General features: G+C 57.5%; 6 protein-coding genes across 6 annotated transcripts; 1 reads left to right on the top strand and 5 right to left on the bottom strand.

The window, feature by feature from the left end:
* Positions 1-447: 447 nt before the first annotated feature.
* MSY1_2 (tyrosyl-tRNA synthetase) lies at positions 448-1,190 on the bottom strand (the record flags this gene model as incomplete). The annotated part of the gene is made up of 2 exons (XM_066781089.1): positions 448-1,132; positions 1,183-1,190. 2 exons carry the CDS (start codon positions 1,188-1,190, stop codon positions 448-450), a joined length of 693 nt encoding a protein of 230 aa, XP_066629035.1.
* Positions 1,191-1,223: 33 nt separating this feature from the next.
* On the bottom strand, positions 1,224-2,132 carry MSY1_1 (tyrosyl-tRNA synthetase; the record flags this gene model as incomplete). Its single annotated transcript, XM_066781088.1, has 2 exons — positions 1,224-2,071; positions 2,126-2,132. 2 exons carry the CDS (start codon positions 2,130-2,132, stop codon positions 1,224-1,226), a joined length of 855 nt encoding a protein of 284 aa, XP_066629034.1.
* A 908-nt stretch (positions 2,133-3,040) lies between these two features.
* On the top strand, positions 3,041-5,471 carry SLS55_009692 (uncharacterized protein; the record flags this gene model as incomplete). Its single annotated transcript, XM_066781087.1, has 2 exons — positions 3,041-3,048; positions 3,314-5,471. The coding sequence occupies 2 exons, from the start codon at positions 3,041-3,043 to the stop codon at positions 5,469-5,471; spliced, it is 2,166 nt and encodes a 721-aa protein (XP_066629033.1).
* Positions 5,472-11,205: 5,734 nt separating this feature from the next.
* On the bottom strand, positions 11,206-11,747 carry SLS55_009691 (uncharacterized protein; the record flags this gene model as incomplete). The annotated part of the gene is made up of 3 exons (XM_066781086.1): positions 11,206-11,575; positions 11,679-11,685; positions 11,744-11,747. 3 exons carry the CDS (start codon positions 11,745-11,747, stop codon positions 11,206-11,208), a joined length of 381 nt encoding a protein of 126 aa, XP_066629032.1.
* A 654-nt stretch (positions 11,748-12,401) lies between these two features.
* Positions 12,402-13,083, bottom strand: SLS55_009690 (uncharacterized protein; the record flags this gene model as incomplete). Its single annotated transcript, XM_066781085.1, has 2 exons — positions 12,402-12,993; positions 13,079-13,083. 2 exons carry the CDS (start codon positions 13,081-13,083, stop codon positions 12,402-12,404), a joined length of 597 nt encoding a protein of 198 aa, XP_066629031.1.
* A 4,035-nt stretch (positions 13,084-17,118) lies between these two features.
* SLS55_009689 (uncharacterized protein) lies at positions 17,119-18,459 on the bottom strand (the record flags this gene model as incomplete). The annotated part of the gene is made up of 3 exons (XM_066781084.1): positions 17,119-18,060; positions 18,111-18,224; positions 18,286-18,459. 3 exons carry the CDS (start codon positions 18,457-18,459, stop codon positions 17,119-17,121), a joined length of 1,230 nt encoding a protein of 409 aa, XP_066629030.1.
* Between the last annotated feature and the right edge of the window lie 69 nt (positions 18,460-18,528).

Below are 18,528 nucleotides of genomic sequence, written 5' to 3'. Positions count from 1 at the left end.
CTGTCCCACCAGGCGAAGGCTTTGGCATAGGAAGTAGATGACTATGCCCTCTTTTTGTTGCCCTAATCACTGTAGTTCCTTTCCCTCTGTGCGCAAACATCCTCGCCAAGACGAACATCAAACCCGTCAGTCACCTTGAGACCCACTACCTCCCGACATCGAAATCGAGAATTTATGCATCTTCAAAAGCGGTAGTCTACTTCACCTGAGGCGACAAGTCTTCGTTCTCCGCCATAGCCAAGCCCCGAGTGACGAATGCCTATCCAAGGTGAGCCAGGTAAAAACAGGCCATGATATCATTCTTCCGAAGCTCGAATGTAAAACCTCCGGTGCGGGATATAATCGCATTTACAAGTGCCAAATTGCAGCCGAATTCTATGCGCTTTTGTCTCACGCCTATCGTACACCAGCGAGCCGAGATTTCATACCACATCCACAGCGCATTTCTCATATTTCATCTTCCTTGGAACCTTTGCCTTCTTTCTCCGGTCGGCCTTCTTCAGCATTCCAACCTGGGCAAGTGAGACCCTTGGCAGCGAACTCCTCGTCCGGAATGATGGTGATGATTTTGATCTTCCACTTGCCAATCCTGAGCATCAGTTGGTTCTCGTCGAAGATGAACTTCTCCGGAATGCCGGATTCGTGGTACTTGATCGGAGTCCACTTCAGCGAGTCGCCCATGGCGGCGACCTGGGAGGGCTTTCCAGCAACATAGGCACCCTGGTTCGAGACGAGACGCCAACCCTCGCTTTTAGATGCAACAAGACCAGCGGCATAAAGGATCTTGGGGAAGCTACAGTCGTAGACCAGCGATCTAGGCAGGAACGTGCCGAGGAAGGGAGCGTTCTCGGCGGTTACCTTAGAAGCGAACTTGTTGCCGCTGGCTGCATTGGCGAAATATCTCGGGTCGCTAGCACGCAGGGGCTTGCCCCGGCTGTCTTCCAGATCAAACGCATCCGAGGTTTCGTTGGACGCATCTGTGGGTTGAGACGGCCTGCCTAACAGAGACTGGTGCTGCGCTGCTGTTCTCTCGGCCACTTCAGAACCGTGGACCAAGTCGAGGAACTCGCGGGCAAGGAGATGCTGGGCGATGCGCTTGCTCGGATCAAGCTTGTGTTCCTCGACAACTTTGCTGATGGTAGGTAGGGGCAGGAAGGTGAACAGTTTCAGGTAGCGTTCGACGTCAGCATCGGAAGTTCCGACCCAGAACTAGATTGTGCTCATCAGCCTTCAGGATCGTGTTGGGGGTCGAAGTAGTGAGCACTCACGCCATACAAGTCAAAGCTGGAAGTCATTTCCGGGCTAAGCCAGACAGCGTTGCCTGCGCTCTTGCCGAACTTTTCCCCGGACGAGGTTGTCAGAAGGGGGACGGTGAGGCCGTAAGGGGCTTTTAGGTAATCCTGGGCGGGTTTCTTCGGGTCGTAAATTTTTGGACCGATCACAGGGTCATTGTTGTTGTGTCTGATGTGGTTTATGGCGTCAATGCCGGCGACGATGTTGCCGAACTGATCCTGTCCGCCAATCTGCAGCTGGACGCCATTTGGGCTGCTGAAGAGATGCCACCAATCCCAGGCCTGTAGGACGGGGTAGGAGAACTCGGCAAAGGACATGCCGTCACCGGATTCCTGGCGCTTCTTGACGGTATCACGGCTCAGCATGGGGCCAAGCCTCATAGCGGGGCCCATGACCCTGAGAAACTCGACAACATCTAGCTTGTTCAACCACTCGTTGTTGTTCATCAGGGCCCGCCGCCACGCCCACTCGCGCACGTAGCCGTGCTTGCGGCCCATGCGCTCGACACTGTTCCACAGTTTCTTCAGCTGGATGTGCATCTGGGCCATGTTTGCCTTGCGGGTGGCGGATGCTTGATGTTCGCGGGCGGTAGTGCGGCCACTCGGGTCTCCGATCTTTGCGGTAGCGCCACCCAGGAGCGTGACGGCGTAGAAGCCATGGAGATACATCCAGAAGGTGACCATGAACGGCAGCAGGTGGCCGACGTGTAACGAGGCAGCAGTGGGATCGACGCCGCAGTAAGCGGCAATGCGTTTGTCGGTCATGACATTGTTGAGGACTTTGCGGGTGCTGGGGAGAGTCAGCGCGGGTCGATGTTAGTGGCGGTGGAGACCAGGCATACCCGGCGATCTGGTGGACGAAGCCGCGCTCTTCAAGCATGGACAAGAAGCTTTGCTTGTGGCCGGCCTTGATCTCTTTGGCCTGTTCCTTCCACTGCCATTCGGCCTCGATGGTCTTGCGGAGGTGGCCCTGGGTGATGGGGCGGACCGGGACGCGCGGGCCAGCCTGGCGCAGCAGGCATTGGCGGCAGACCCAGGCGCGCGGCCGGGCGGCGTGGTGGAGGAGAGCAGATGCAGCCATTGACGCGTGGGACACAAACTTTTGGAGTCGCGGCGGCGTGCGATGGAGATCAGCGGGCCCTGCGGGCGGTGGCAGGCGGCAGAACCGGAGTGGCCCCTGCGGAGGTTGCGCCTTCCTTCTCCGCAATCGATGTCATTGCCGCCAAGCCCGGGCCCCACCGCTGCAGCTCCCACCTCACCACCACCTCTCGCCAACTCACCGCCATCCATCAATTCGTCTACAAAACCGCCATCTACCTCGTCCAAAAGCACTCCCTCGATTTGCGCGTCTCTTGACCTCTACACTGCGTGTCGTTCTCGTGCCCGGCTCTTCCCCGCATTGCAGCTCCGCCATTAAGCCTAATCCAATTCCATTGACAACCCATTGATTTCTCTCCTGCCGCTTTGTCTGCTGTGCCTGCTGCCTCGTCCAAAATGTACGCCAGTCTCGTCTGTTCGCCGCCGCTGGGTCAGACCACGGTGGTCCCCGCCAACCAAAGCTCCGTAAGCTCCCGGGCCCGTAGACCATGCTTCATCCCGTAACCCGCCTAGGTCCGCTTCACCGCCCTCATCGAAACAGATCCTTCCTCGCAAAAGACGTGGGAAGTCGCCTTGTGGCACAACCATGCCGCCCATGACCAATGGGAGAGGCTTGCCCTGCCTGAAGAAGAGCCTGACCCGTCTCTGGTATGCTTGCGTGACTCGTCCAGTCGAACTTAGCTGAATCCACGTCAGCTGCTCGTCACTCGCGACGACTCGGTGCCCCGCCGGCGGACCTGGTTCTCTGCCGAGCTGCCCGGACGACCCAACCGCCCCGTCTCCTTCACCGTCACATTCCGCGCTGGCCAAGATGAGCCTTGGAAATGGGCCAACGAGCAGTTCTCCTATTCTGACGGCCACCTGCATTACCAACCGGATGAGCTCGCCAAGGCCCCCCTCTCTGACTATCTCACCAACATTAGCCCGCATCTGCACATCGACCACGAAGCAAGCCAGACTTCTGACACGCTGCTTTGGACCGCAACTGGAAAGGTTGCAGCTGCCTTTGGCAGTGAGTCCGGAAAGGCCAACCACACTCTTGGCCTGCCCACAGAACAGACCAAGTGGTTCGCTCTTGTCCGCCTTTGGAGCCCTTGGTTGGCCCCTCGTCAAGGCCGCCATGTTTTCAATCCAGACAAGGAAGCTGTTCTGGCTTCTTTCCTTCGGACCGACGGTTCTCACCTAGTCGTCCTTGCAGTAAGCGGTATCAACGACGTTCTGTCCGAGCTTGTGCACGACGGCAACGGCAATGTCGTGATTCGTGCCCGCAATGATGGGACCGACGAGCAGGACTCCACCGTCATTGTTGCCGTTGGCAAGTCTTTTGAACTCGCCAATGCTGCAGCCATGTACCACGCTCGAAGACTCGTCATGAAGTGGGAAGCTGCCGCGGGCGAAATCGAGGCCGAGATCAAAGCTATGGAAAAGAACGAACTGCACGCTCAGTGGTTGGAAGAGTGGTATGATGGCCTGACGTATTGCACGTGGAATGGTTTGGGGCAGCACCTCACCGAGCAGGCCATCTTTGACGCGCTAGAGTCTCTCCAAAAGAACGATATCAACATCACCACCCTCATCATCGACGACAACTGGCAGTCGCTAGATCATGAAGGCCAAGATCAGTTCAAACGTGGCTGGCTGGAATTTGAGGCGAACAAGGAAGGCTTCCCAAATGGCCTTGCCCATACCACAGCCGAGATACGCCAACGCCACAAACATGTGTCGCACATCGCCGTCTGGCACGCAATCCTTGGCTACTGGGGCGGCATCTCGCCGGAAGGGACGATTGCCCAGAACTACAAGACTGCCGAAGTGCTCAAGAAAGACGGCGTGTCAGGAGGCAAGTTCCTTGTGGTCGATGAGGAAGACGTACCTAGGCTATACCAGGACTTCTACTCATTCCTTTCTTCCTCCGGCATCGATTCAGTCAAGACTGACGCTCAATTCTTCCTTGATGAGCTTGATGAGGCGGACGTCAGGAAGCGTCTCATCAGAACCTACCAAGATGCCTGGAGCATTAGCATTCTGCGGTACTTCTCCGCAAAGGCCATTTCCTGCATGTCGCAGACGCCTCAAATTCTATTCCACTCACAGCTCCCATCCAACAAACCGCGGCTAATGGTGCGCAACTCGGACGACTTCTTCCCCGAAGTGCCAGCGTCACACCCATGGCACATCTTCTGCAACGCCCACAACTCCCTGCTAACGCAACACCTCAACGTTCTCCCTGACTGGGACATGTTCCAAACTTCTCATCCATGGGCCTCGTTCCATGCGGCGGCACGCTGCATCTCGGGCGGGCCCATCTACATCACCGACGTCCCCGGCCAGCACGACATCTCACTCATCAACCAGATGACGGCCAAGACGCCGCGCGGCTCCACCGTCATCCTCCGGCCGCACAACATCGGCAAGACCATCGACGCCTACACCAGCTACGACGACCCGGCCCTGCTCAAGGTCAGCACGTACGTCGGCCGCGCCGCCACCGGCTCCGCCATCCTCGGCGTCTTCAACACGACGCAGCGCCGCCTCGCGGAGCTGCTCTCGCTCGACCACTTCCCCGGCACCGAGCACGGCGAATACATCGTCCGCGCCCACTCGACCGGCCAGACGTCCAAGACGCCCATCAAGCGCGGCAGCAACACCAACAACGCACCCATCCACCTCGACCTCCCCGTCCAGGCGTGGGAGATCCTCACCGCCAGCCCCGTCCACACGCTCTCGACGCCCCACCACGCCGACGTCGCCGTCAGCGTGCTCGGCCTCGTCGGCAAGATGACGGGCGCCGCCGCCATCGTCAACTACGACGCGTACGTCGAGCGCGAGGGGTCGCGCCGGCTCCGCGTCTGGACCAGCCTGAAGGCCTTGGGCACGTTCGGCCTGTGGGTGAGGGATTTAGGGAAGGAATTCGATGTCGATGAGGATTTCTTGGCGCTCGTGTTTGGCCAGCCCGTCCCGCGGCACTGTGTTGAGGTCAGGGGGGATGTGTTGGAGATTGATGTCGCGAGGGCGTGGGAAGAGGGCGGGCAGAAGGCGGGGTGGAGTAATGAGGTTGCTGTTGAGGTGTTTGTAAGGTAGGTGGCTGGGTGGTGGGTGTTGGTGGGGTGGGAGTGGTTGCGGTGGCTGGAGAGTGAGTGAGTGGAAGATGGAGAGTGGCTGCGGCGGCTGGAGAGTGAGTGGAAGATGGAAGGTGGAGGCTGTGCTGCGGGAGGGTGTCGTGGCAGGCATCTTGAGGTCTTTTGCTCGTTCGTTGGCTGCCGTCTGTTCGGGAGGCAGGCAGCACAGAGAAGTGATTCGCTCGCAATTCAGCAAGGCTTCACCTCACTGCGCCGCCGCGCTTCCTGAGGCTTTACCCCTGTAAGATCTGCTTGCAGTGAGCACAAAGCCTTGCGTCAGCCCCAATGGACATGGTTCCGAATTAACTGATGCTGCATTTGCCGGCAGGCAGCAGTTCCACGTTGCATTGCATCGATCTGCATTTCTTCCACGTGAAGCGGGATTCGCCAACGCGCAGCCTCGCTTCGGTGCTGGCCTGCGATAGGTGGATGCTTTTCGCGGTGCCAGCACATGTCAGCCTTGTCGTACTTAACGTAGGGTTCTAGCCCCCGGAAGACGCGCCCACTTCCTGTTGCCTAATGCCAGCCGCTGATATCTTAAATCCTCGCATCCCTTTCCGAGCTTCTTCATCCAGTTCGTCAACTCTGCACTCACGCTTCCACGAGCATTACGATCCTCTTTGGCTCCACACTGCTCTTGCTGGTTCTACGTTTGAACAACCACTCCATGTTCGTGACCGATTCCCCCGTTTTTGGCTAGGTTTACTAAACATATGCAGTTGCCACTTTGCGTTCAGTTTCGGTTACCGCCAGCTTGTCCCAACGACCGCATCATGGCCAGCGAAGAAGACGACGTCCTGTGTGAGGCCTGCTCACGGATCGACCTCGAGCAGCTGTTCCAACCCTACGATTGGAATGATCCGGAAAAACGCGACATGGGATCTTTCTGGCGATGGGGAAGACACGTGGAAGCCAAAATCAGCGACCACGTCAACTCATCATGTCGATTGTGCCAGATGGTTCTCAACATACGATTCAGAGGTGGGAATGAAAATCTTTTTTCCCTATGGGCATTTCCTCGCGATTGGGTCTACCAGCCAATGCACAGTCACCACAAAGACGAGCCAGGCGAGAGGGAATCCGAAACAATAATGCCCGTTGTTGTGGGTATGTTACCCGCCGTTGTGGGTGTGTTATCCGCCGATTTAATCCCAAAATATGTTTCTACCTGTGAATTCGCAATTGGCTACCTCAAACACAATAGTCAATTACTGGGTTCCAGTGGCGGATCTATCGATGGAACTGATTTCGCGCAAGTTGTTGAGCCCAACGGCGTCAATCTCTGCCTCATCGCCGAGTGTTTGGATATTTGCAAAGCTTTCCATTGCCATCAGCCACAGTCCCAACGTCTAGTCCCGTCTCTGGAACTCATCGATTGTGACTCTCGGAGACTAGTTGAGGGGACTCCAGATAAGGAGTACGTAGCGCTATCCTATGTCTGGGGTAAAACAGAAGGAGAAGAAGATAAAGAAGAAGAGGAGGAGGAGGAGGAGGAGGAAGAGGGGGAGGGCAAGGAGAAGGAAGAGGGGGTGTGCAAGAGAAAGAACAAGGCAGACACAGCCACTCACTTGGACAAGAAGCTACCACCCGTGATTGACGATGCAATCAGAATAGTCCTCGCTCTGGGACGAAAATATCTTTGGGTTGATCGATGTTGCATCCGTCACAAGGATCACAGCCACAAGGCGGATCAAATCAGGAACATGGACATCATCTATAACAGAGCCGAGCTGACCATTTTCGCCATGGCCGGAAATGGTCCACAAGACGGTCTTTGTGGCGTGGGCCGGAACCATCGGGCTAAACAACCCCAATTGAGAATCAACGGAAAATTATATGTAATGATTGAAGGAGACCCAAAACCAGACCTGTCTTCTGTGTGGAGGAGTCGTGGGTGGACATTACAGGAGGCATATCTTTCACGGTACGTGGCTAAACTTGTCATGACTTCTGGTCTTGTAGATTTCTACTATCTATGGTCTATTGGCATATTGACTTTGTTAACAGGCGGCAACTGGTGTTTTCCGACAGACAGGCCTACTTTGAATGCTCCGACATGCTAGGCCTTGAGTCAATCACCGTCCCACTGAAACATGCATTCTGCTGGGAGAATAGAACGGTCGAAGGGCCTTCGTATCCCTTAGCAGATATCCATTCTCCAGATGGAATTGGGGAGATCATAGAGCAGTACAGCAAGAGGGAATTGAGCTATGATAGCGACAAGCTGAACGCGATCAGTGGTCTGCTAAGAGCATGGAGTCAAGCCAACGAAAACTGCTGGAGCTATTGGGGCCTCCCTCTTGTCATCCAGAAGGATATCAATCCTCGAGACACCCTCGACAACCAATTTGGGCGGGCTCTGAGGTGGTGTGTGCATGAAAGGTCGAGCCCTAAGCCAAGGATGGCCTTCCCGAGCTGGTCGTGGCTTAGCTCTCCAAACTACGTCCAGTACTTCGGCTCCCTGTGGCTTCCAAACACCACAACAACCCTGCGAGAGAAAGTACACGACATGAAAGTCTGGATAGAAAGAAAAGATGGAAGCCTTGTGAAGCTTATGGAGTTCCACGTTGAAGGAGGTTTTAATCTTAGTGAGGAAGAATGGACACCTCACGTTCACCTAGACTGCTGGGCAGCTAAGGTTGGACCCTTTCGCCAACGATCCTTTGGCGAGTTCAACGAAAAAGGGTGGAAATATGTTCCCACTTCCCAGGATGCGGACCACAAAATCAACAAAACCAGAGGAGTTTCGTACGGCAATTATAATACCTATTGGTTGCCAATTCGAAATTCAAAGACGGGCGAAGAGTGGGAAGGCCGCTTTTACGTGGATGATCGTCATGATGGCATTGAAGTTGAGCTGCTGAACACCAAATTCGACTGCATTATCCTGGAGGATTGGATGGGTCCTCGAGTTGGGCTGGTACTTGAGCACCGCGATGGTCTCAACCGGAGAATTGGAGTTGTATTCCTCGATCCGCCACCCAGATACGATGGCCAGGGAAGGCTGGACGTCAACAGTGCGGCTTTGAGTTTTGCTGAGAACGTTGAGAATTTCCTACAACTAGAGCGCAAGACAATCCGATTGAGCTAGCCGAAGGGAACTGTACATATCTACAATCAAGCATCACTTTCCAAAACATCACCACACCAGACAAGAGAAGAAACCTCCCACTCCAAACCTCCACCACCACCACTCCCTTCACCCCTCCAACCAAGCCATCAACGCCTTACGATACCCCCCCCCCCCCCCCCCCCCCCCCCCCCCCCTAGCACCTGCACCTACGGCGCATGCCCCCACGCCCTCAAACCCGACCATCATCGCCCTTGGTATCCTCCCCTTCGCCTCCCTCCCCACCACATCCCACCCGCGCAACCTCTCACGCACCTCCACCGAACCCCACTGCTTCCCAACCACCGCGCCCTCGCCCGACCCAACCAACAACAGCGCCGTTGATGCGCGGGTCCGTGGTGAGATGATGAGGTAAGGAGGTCGTATCGCCCAGCCAAATAAGTAGTAGAACCCCTAGTCGATCGCACCTGCCAACACCGTCGACACGCTCACGCGCCCCAAGTTCCAACTCACCCATGACCAGCTGCGCCACCAGCACCATAACCGTCGCCACCGCCCCATCGAACGCACAACATCCCGCCGCCCAGCTCATCATCAGGAACCGCAACGCGACGCCAGCATCACCACCGGCAGCCACTCGTCGCAGGCGGCGCAGCGGTCCCACGGCGCGGCCGGGTAAGGTGGTTCACGTCGCCCGCGCGGATGCTGCCGCCGGTGGTGTAGTTCGTCGACGGCTCGCTCGCTCGCTCGCGGACAAAACGCATCGACGTCGCGCGCGCCAGGGAGACGCCGAGGGCGAGCAAGTCAGCGAGTATTCTTCGAGACCGAGCGGGATGGTCGGGGCGAGGGCGGCTGTCTCGGTTCGGTCGGGTATGTATGTCAGGGCGTAGCGTAGCGCGTCGAACGAGCATGGAGTGGCCCGGGGATGGAGAGGGAGGCGAGGAGGGGAGTGCGTGGTGTGCGCCGGATGGTGGAGGGAGAATTGGTAGGTGGGAGGTTTGGAGGATTTGCGGAAGCCGATTTTTTTGGGCCCAGGTGGCGCCGCAGAAGTTTTTGCCCGCGGTGGACGGTGGTTTTGCTGTTACCTGTTGGTGGCGTGAGGGGAAGGTGCGAGGTCCATGTATGCCGTGGAGAGATGCTGTTGTTGGGTCGTGATGTTGTGGTAGTGGATCGGTCACGGGCAGGGGTAGTCCTATTTGCTGGGTGGGACGGTGGTGGTGCTGAGGGCGGCGTTGGCGATAGCCAGGACGGAGGCGAAGGTCGTGTGGAGGCGCATCCTGAGGTTTTTTTCGCGAGAAGAAAGATAATGTAACTGTAGGTTTTGCGGGAGATGTCACGATGCGGGGTTGTAATTGTGCGGGTCACACAAGCCCCTGCCGTGTTCCTGGCGCATCCTGTACGATGGCGTCTGCTATGCCAGGATCACGCTTGGCACCTTCCCGATGTTTACGATTGATATTTACAGTAGATCCTCCGAATTTATGAGCATACCGGGCTTGCCGTAGGTTTCGACACAGCGTTGGATGGATTTGTCTGCCCGCATCCTGAAGTGACGCCGAAAAGAGTGTCGTCCACCGCATCATTGTATGCATCCCCGCAGTTCGGATCACTGAGTTCTTGTCAGCATTGCTGAACGCCCATGTTCCGTCTCGCTTAGTCGGCAATCCTACCTTGCTCCACCGCTGGCGTTCTCAAAATACGAGCAGATATCGTGAGAGAAACAATCCTGCGTATAAGCATCCCCCACTGCGGTGCCGGTGCATCCCGCTCCGCAGCGCCCGTTACAACTATAACTACGGTTGGGAAAGTCTTCATTAGCTCTGTCCTTGAGTTTCAGCTTAGCGGTGCAGTGCACTTACTCGCCGGATCCGGCGGAATTGCTGCCGTAGTTGCTCCCAACGACACCTGTAAACGAGCAAGTCTGGCCTTCGCTGTTTGTCCAGGTCGCAATCGCACTTGCACCGACCTTGAGACAGGTGATTGACGCTTCCACGCAGAAGAAAAAGCTCAGCAGAGCCGGAAAGATCACGGTCCTCATGTTGAAGAATGAAGCCGGGAGATGTGGTTGGATTTGAGTTTTGTAGGATTCGGTAGTGGTCGACACAGGGCCTGCTATTTGGCATCCTCCTCGTTTGGGGGCCCGAGGGATCGACTATTTATGCGAGGAGATCCAATACGATCTGCGGAGTTAAGGGAACTTTCCATCCAGTGCACGGTCGTCGGATCTCCGGAGCACGTCATATTCGGAGTCGATTTGCGCGAGTGGTGAAGCGATGCGCGTAGCTGAACTTGGTGCAAAATCCGCAATGCATGCAAGGTATGTCTCTGGCGGAGATGAGATGTGCTTCGGGACGGACCGAGGAGTTTGCTCGGTAGTCTAGAAAAAAGGGCAGGTGAGCAAGGACACTGAAGTGTTCTAAGGACATGGCATGGCCTCGGAAGGCTGGGCTCGAAAAGAACCATGAGCAGAACTCAGGACAATTTGGACGGGTCCTCGGTTTCTTTTCTAGCTTTGTACGCTACACGGGGAAAGACAGACATCGGCAAACATTGATGCACCCATCCTTCGTAACATCTTCAAGCCAAAGTCAGCTACGCCGTCGCCTCCGCGTGCTTTAACTGAGCTTCAGACGTCCTGAAGTTGAATCTCACCATCTGAACTGGAAGGAACCTCCTCAACCGGAGGCGGCGGAGCCTTGAGCTTCGGATGAGTCAAATCCTCCAGGTCAATCACGGCAAGTCGATCCATGCTCCCGGCAACCGGAACGCCCTTATCGCAACCACTCCACGAGCCGATCTCGAGACCCTCATGCGCCTGACGCTGCAGCTGGAGCGTCTCGTTCATCGTCCACTCGAAGCGGGCATAGACGTCTAGCTTGCGTCTGCCCTGGACCCACTGGACGAGAGACTCGAGCGCCCACGACAACGAGACAAAAAAGCTCCCAACGACGTAGACAAGCGCCAGTCCGAACACCGAGAAGTTCGCGTGCGCGTTGCTGCGGATCATCTAGGCACACCGCGGTATTCTCAGCATCCATCCATCCATCCATCCCTTCCCCGCCCCACCCACAGCACGCAAAAGAAACACACATCACATACCTGATTCCTACAAAGCCACTCGGCACCACCACCACCTGGCCGGGGCGGCCGCCGCAGAAACGCACGCATGGCCGGATCCGCCGGTCCCGTCGCGGTCTCGACGAAGCGGCGCTGGACGCCGGCCATGGAGATGTTGTGGAAGCGCTGGACGTCTTGCTGCCACTGGTCGGGGGCGATCGGGCTCTGCACGCCGACGGCGCGCGTGGCGGTCGACGCCAGCGCCGCCGCCGCCAGCTTGCCGACGACCCCGACGACCGAGTTCTCCAGCCGCAGCGCCAGCTCGTACGCCCACGCGACGGCGGCGGCGTCGGCGGGCGCCGGCCACAGATGCGGGATGTGGCGGAGGCTGTCGTGCCAGGATGCGAAGAGGGGGGTGCATGAGGCGTGGTCGTGGGGGACGTTGGGGTTGCAGAGCTGGTGCTGCTCGACGCAGCCGAGCGGAGACGCGGGCTGCGAGCCGCGGTACATGGGGTCGAAGACCTTGGTCGCGTCCGAGATGCGGGTGTTTGTCGAGTACCACGCGTCGCCCGAGTCGCCCATGAAGTCGACTTGGTTGGTCGAGAGGAAGAAGAGGATGACGGTCGAGTCTTTGCGGTCCAGTTCGCGGATCGGCGTGTATGTCGGATCGGGGCCCCAGGAGCCGTTGGTGGATGCGGCGTAGACGATGCTGTTGTGGGTTGTTGTGTCAGCGAGCGGACTCGTGGTGGGAAATCTGTGGACTCACTAGAGTGTGAAATCTAGGATGGCGTCCTCGGGGTTGATTGATAAGGGGCGAATGGGGTATTGGTACGTATAGTTGGACGGGATGCCATTATATCGGGCAGACAGTTCTCCGTAGAAATACTGCAGAACACTTTCTTCGTTGCTTCCCGTCGTGTTCCTCCGGGGTTTCCTGACAGCTGAATAGCCTTCGGTGACCAAAGGGGCACAATGTAGCAAGCGTCTGTAGCGGAACCGTCCGCTCTGGTCTGTGTTGATGCCTAAATCGCTTCGACTATCGATGAATCCGGTATCGACGAGAAGGTTGGAATCTTGACTCTTGCAGATCTTGGGGTCAAACGGACAGGTTGCATTTCGATCCACCTTTGCGGGCATGTTTCTCTTCATGAATCTCTCGCATCCGACCCCGTCGAGGCCGTTCAGGTAGCACTCTTGCGAGTAACCTGCACTGGTAGTAATGGCCTGGAACATGTACGGTAAGTATGCGCGGTAGAGATCGGTCGAGTTTGTGTCCCAAATGTCAACCTTGCCGCAGCCACCACCTGAAAGCAGCACTTGGTTCCCGGCGGCAGTCGAGATGCGCGACGAGTATATACTGGCCAGCGCGAAGACCACCAGCGTTATCGACGTGGATGCTATCAGCGGTAAAACACGGCGGTAGGGATTCCTCGCGGTTGTACGCCATGCATGGAAGACTTGGAGGAGGCTCCATAAGCCAGTAGCGCCGTTGGCTGCATTTCGCAAAATTGCTTGCCGCTGATGGTACAGGCCGTCCTGTGGTGTCTTTGTCGAGTAGATGTAATGGATGGCGAAACAGCCGACTCTCCAGAAACTCGTGCCGGCGATTGTTACGAAGAGGGAGACGAGTGCGATGAGTAAGTTCCCATGAGCGCGCGTCACGGTTAACGTGACGCCAAGTGTTTTGCCGCGCTCCCAGTTTGTCCAGAATCCGAGGTAGATGCTGTCATCGTAGTCGGGAGAAGACGCCATGGTACATGTCGTGTCCAGGGAGTAAAGAATTTGTTGATCGCGCCAACGTTGGTGGAGTCCACGCACTTTCTAAAAACGCGGGATTGACCCCATCGCGAAGGATATACTCCCCAAAAATAGCTCCTTGTGGCCCGCCGTGCGGCCTCGTCGCGCGACAAAATGCATTCGCAGCCTCGTTGCCTGCTTTATCTCCTTGTCAGCTCGATCTGGCCCGATTTGCGGAAAACCTTGCTTCTGTGTGAGATCGCATAATTCTGCTGGTCACATCGTACTGGTGTAGCAACAGATATCACTGGAAGCTGGTCGTTGGTGGGGTTGATGTAATGCTTTTTGTTTTTTTCTCGTCATAAAGGCCACAGATCGCAATACTTGCGTTACACTGAACACCGGTAGAGATTGTTTGTTTGGCATAGAAAGTTGCTATCTACGAGGGATCCGGCGAAACAGTGGCTTTACTTCTTCGGAAGGATGCCAGCTGAGAGAGTTGGTGGCGTTCAAAGTGTTCCGGCCAAGGAAACTTTAGGCGAACCGCGTCCCGGGGCGATTGAAGTACATGTTTGCTATCGTGATAGTGAGTTTAGATAAATTGATCCATGACCCTCGTGGAGGATCGTCTCGAAAGAAGCAACCACGACTGGCGATATCCGATCAACCAATTGATTGTATTCCCCCTGGGAGCTCAACTATTCTCTTAATTCTCGACAATCTTCTACAAATCTGACACGGTAACAAATATAGCCACTGCGGAGTGGAGTATATCCAGCGATAGATCCATGAGCTGAGGGCTATCAATATCCGTCGAGTATCACCGCAGGTCCCGACGACCACGTTGTAGATCCCACGCGTCAGCAGCAAGGGCCCAAGGGCGCCAATCACGCAGCGGCATTGATACAAGAGAGAAACGCATATATTAAGACCACCTGAATGTCTTACCTCTGACCGAAAAAGCCCCCCAGCCGCCGTCGTCCACGCTCGCTTCTCACCCCACGCACGCCAACGGCTCCGACACCTCTCCGATCCACAAGGCTGACGGCAAAGGGGGAAGAAAAAGAAACATTCAGTTGCAACACATCAACGGCTCGCACACATCCCCGCAGGCCAACCGGCACCCCGCCAGACCCCCGACCTGCGACCTCTGCCTCAGCCTCAGCCCCGCCGCCGCCGCCCTCACGCCTCCATGATCACCCGCGGCACTTCCCGCCGTGTCTCCTCCCCCTCCTCCTCCTCCTCCTCCTCCATCAACCACAGCCTCTTCTTCTCCACCGGCGCCCACCACGCCTCCTCCCTTTCCCCCACCACCGACCCCTCTCCCTCCTCCTCCCCCACCCTCCGCCCCCAAAACCCCCATCCCCTCCGCCCGCTGCCCCGGCCCCACCGCCGCCGCCGCCATCGCCATCGGCATAACCACCAACTCCGGCTGCAACGTCGCCGAGTGTATGCCGTACGCATGCAGGCACTCCGCCACCGTCTGGGCCTTGAGCATGAAGGTGGCGAGGGACGTGTCCTCGGCGACGACGACGTGGGCGGAGGCGATGGCTTTTTTCTGGTCGAGGCGCCAGATGTGGAGTTCGTGGATGGAGTGGATGTCTGGGATCTGCGATGTTTGGGGTTTTGTTAGTGGGCGAGGGGGAGGGGGGAGGAAGGATGCTGGGGGAGGATGTTGGGGAGGGAGACGCACCATTTCGAGATCGTGCTTGACGTCGTCGAGACGCACGCCCGGGGGCGCGGATTGCAGGAGGATGGTGCCGCTGCGTTTCGCTGTTTGTTTTTTTCGCGTCAACAACCGCAATAAGACAGACTTGCCCGAGCGACCAGGAGATCACTCTGGAGGGGAGAGAGGGAGAAGGGAGGGAGGGCATAGAGGGCAGCGCATCAACCACTTACTCAACGGCACGCTCGACGCGAGAATCATAACCGCGATGACGGTGCTCAGCGCGGGATCGGCGTAGAAGCGCGCGTCCGACTCGACCAGCCAGATGACCAGGGCGGCGACGATGACGGCCACGTTGTTGCACGCGTCGCCCAGCACGTGCACGATGACGCCGATCATGCCCAGGTCGTACCCGGGCGGTTTGAGTTGGGTTGTGCGGTGGATGTGCTGCGTGTGGTCGGCGCGGCCGGTCTGTTGCTGTTAGTGTTGGGCTGCAGGCTGTGTTTGGGGTTTGGGTGGGCGGGCTTACCGGGAGCTCCATGCTGTCGGCATGTTCTTCGGAGGGGTCGTGGCTGTGGGCGTGGTCGCCCTGGTCGTGGCCGGAGCCGTGGTCGTGGTCGTGTTCTTGGGTGGGTGTCAGTCTTGGCTGTGCGTGAGGTGATGTGGTGGAGCTGGGTGTACGTACCGTGGAGGAAGGCGGCAGTGATGATGTTGAGCGTCAGGCCAACGCAGCCGACTATCAGAACGATCAAGGGGTTGTTGATGTCTGGAGAAGTGTCAGTAAATGGGATAGTGCTAGTGGTGGAGACGTCACTCACGCTCCAGTGATATGAACCGCTCAATCGACTGCAGGAAGATGCTCACGCCAAGTGCCAGCAAGAACACGCCGTTGAAGAAAGCTCCCAGCAGCTGCGCTCGAGCCCAGCCGAATGAGAAGCCTTGCGGAGAGCTGCCGCGCTCGGTAGCCTGCCAATAATGGTTAGATTGGCGGGGGAACGAAAGGTGGGGTTGAGTCTGGCTGTGCAGCTTACTTGGACGGCGACGAGCGCAACGATGAAGCCAATCAGGTCATTCATCTGTTTCCTTTGTTAACCTCGCGAACCCGAGGACTTAAAGGAGTGCCGGATACTCACATAGTGGAAGGCATCGGCTACAAGTGCTAATGATCTGGTGTAAAACCCGGCTACGTGCGAAAAGAAAGACAATCAGCGCGCGAAATGCGAGGGCACAAGATGGGACAGACCAGAAATCTCGGCGACGAAAAAAGTAAAGGAGATTGCTATGGTGAGCGACAGCCGTTGCTTGCGGGTCAAAGACTTGAACATTGTGAAGAAAGCGAGCGACTTCAGATGCCAAGCAGGAGAAGGAGCAAGGTGGTCGGGTGCCTGCAGCGAAAGGGCGGAAAGTCTCCGACGTCTGTATTTGTGCCGGTCGTTGCAACTTTATCGCAAATGCAGGAAAAGCGAGTGCCGTGCACAAGAGTCGGGTGTCGTGTTCTTACAGGTGCGATTACAGCCCGCTGAGACAAGTCATGTTGCATCGACCCCGGATTCGGGATTGCAAGGTGCTTGAACTCCGTCTCCGAACTCCGACGTTGATACTTACCCCGTCCGCTTTCTCCAGGAATTCGTTCCGCATATCGCGCTGTAATTGAGATGAGCGGAATTTCCAGCTCGAGTGAAGTCATGCGTGTTGATCATGTACCCATGGAGCCATCATTTCCAGGACACTCCGAATCTACCTTCAGTTCGGTACTACCCTACAATCTGTAAAAATGTTTGAGAACGGAGTTCAGAAACGATTTCTATGAAGAAATCTCCGGAAACCAGGTCAAGTAGGCTTCCTGCTGTGTTCCTGTCAGCCGTCGAAGTCTTGATTGGCCAGGCTAAATCCATGGTGCATTCAGTGCCACCACACCCGACATACCCTTGACCGCATCCCTACGTCACTTTCGATGCCCCAAAGCCAATTCGAGGGGAGAGTTACTACATCTTAACAAATGCCATGTACAAGTCAGCCTCAATCACAGAATACGTCCCCGTAGCCCGCGATGCCGACAACTCACCACCACCACCACCTCTACCACCCCTTCCACGGCACCCACACATCCCTTACCACATCCTCCTCATCGACCACGAAATAATAATGATGCGCCGCCGCCGTAATACACGCATGCTGAATCCACAACCACACCTTCTCGCCGACCTCAAAGCACTCTTCCACCCCCACCTTCCCCTCCCCCTCCCTAACCAAAATCCCATGCTCCTGACTCAACCTGCCCACATTCCACTCGGGCCTGCCCACCACCCTCCCAAACCCACTCAACGGGCCCGGCTCACGCGCCAACGCCACCACCCCCGCATTCACCAGCGCCTCGTCGCGCTCCGCATACACCGAACACACCTCGGCCAGCACGCGGACCGCCTGGTCGCCTTCGGCCACGCACCCCGTCCCCAGCTGCTGCAGGTCGTTGGCGGGGAAGTTGCCGGCGTGCAGTTCGAGCGCCAGCGCGGGATGCGTCGATGCGAGGGAGGAGCGCAGCGACGCGACGACGTGTGCGGTGGGCGTCGAGCCGAAGGATACGACGATTTTCCTTCGCCCTTCTGCCTCGCCGTTGCCCGATGAGGCAGATGTGGTGCTGGTAGACAGCATCCCCGCCGCCTCCACCGCCGCCCCCACCTCCTCCCGCAGCACCGCCGCCGCGGCTTCCGCGTCGCGCGCGCCGTACGAGTGGCCCGCGTGGCAGTAGAAGCCGTGGATGGAAACGTTCGGGGATGCCTCGGCGGCGGCGATGAGGGCGCGGAGGGTGGGCGACGTCAGCGGGATGCCGGCCCGGCGCGTGCCCATGTCGATCTTGATGAAGCAGGACCATGGGGGCGTGTCGGGGTGCGCGGAGGCGTGGGCGTCGAGGTGGGGGATTTGGGAGGGGTGGTCGAGCATGAGGAGGATTTTGAACGAGGGCGTGGAGAGGGAAGATAGGGTCGGGAGGGCGGAGGGGCGGATGGGGAGGCCGTAGAGGACCTGGTGGTGGTGTTAGTGGGAGGGAGGGGGGAGGGGAAGGGCGTACGTACGTCGTCGAGCAGGCCTTCCGCGGCGAGGGGCAGCAGGCCGCGGATCTCGCGGATGGTGGAGGCGACGGCGCTGCGGGAGACGCCGCCGAGCATCAGGCGGGTGACTTCTTCGGACTGGGGTTTTGTTCTCGTCAGCATGGCGGTGGTGGTGGTGGTGGGAGGAGGGTTGGGGCACCTTGAGGGTCTTGACGTGCGGCCGGAAGCCGATTCCCAAGCTCTTGACATCGTCGTGTAGTCTCTTGCAGTTCTTCTCGATGACGGGCTTGCTCAGGACGAGCGAGGGCGTGGGCAGCTCGAGGGCGGGCCGGCCGATGAAGCTCTTGAGGTAGTCCTGGGAGACGTCGACCATGGCTGCTGTTTGTTTTCTTTCTCTTCTTCTGCTGGCTGCGGTGGTGGTGCGTGGTCCGCAGTCCGGGGT

This window comes from Diplodia seriata (assembly GCF_021436955.1).
Source record: "Diplodia seriata strain FDS-637 chromosome Unknown scaffold_10, whole genome shotgun sequence".
Taxonomy (NCBI): domain Eukaryota; kingdom Fungi; phylum Ascomycota; class Dothideomycetes; order Botryosphaeriales; family Botryosphaeriaceae; genus Diplodia; species Diplodia seriata.
Note: the sequence above shows the minus strand (reverse complement) of the source record. Positions and strands in the feature narration are given on the sequence as shown.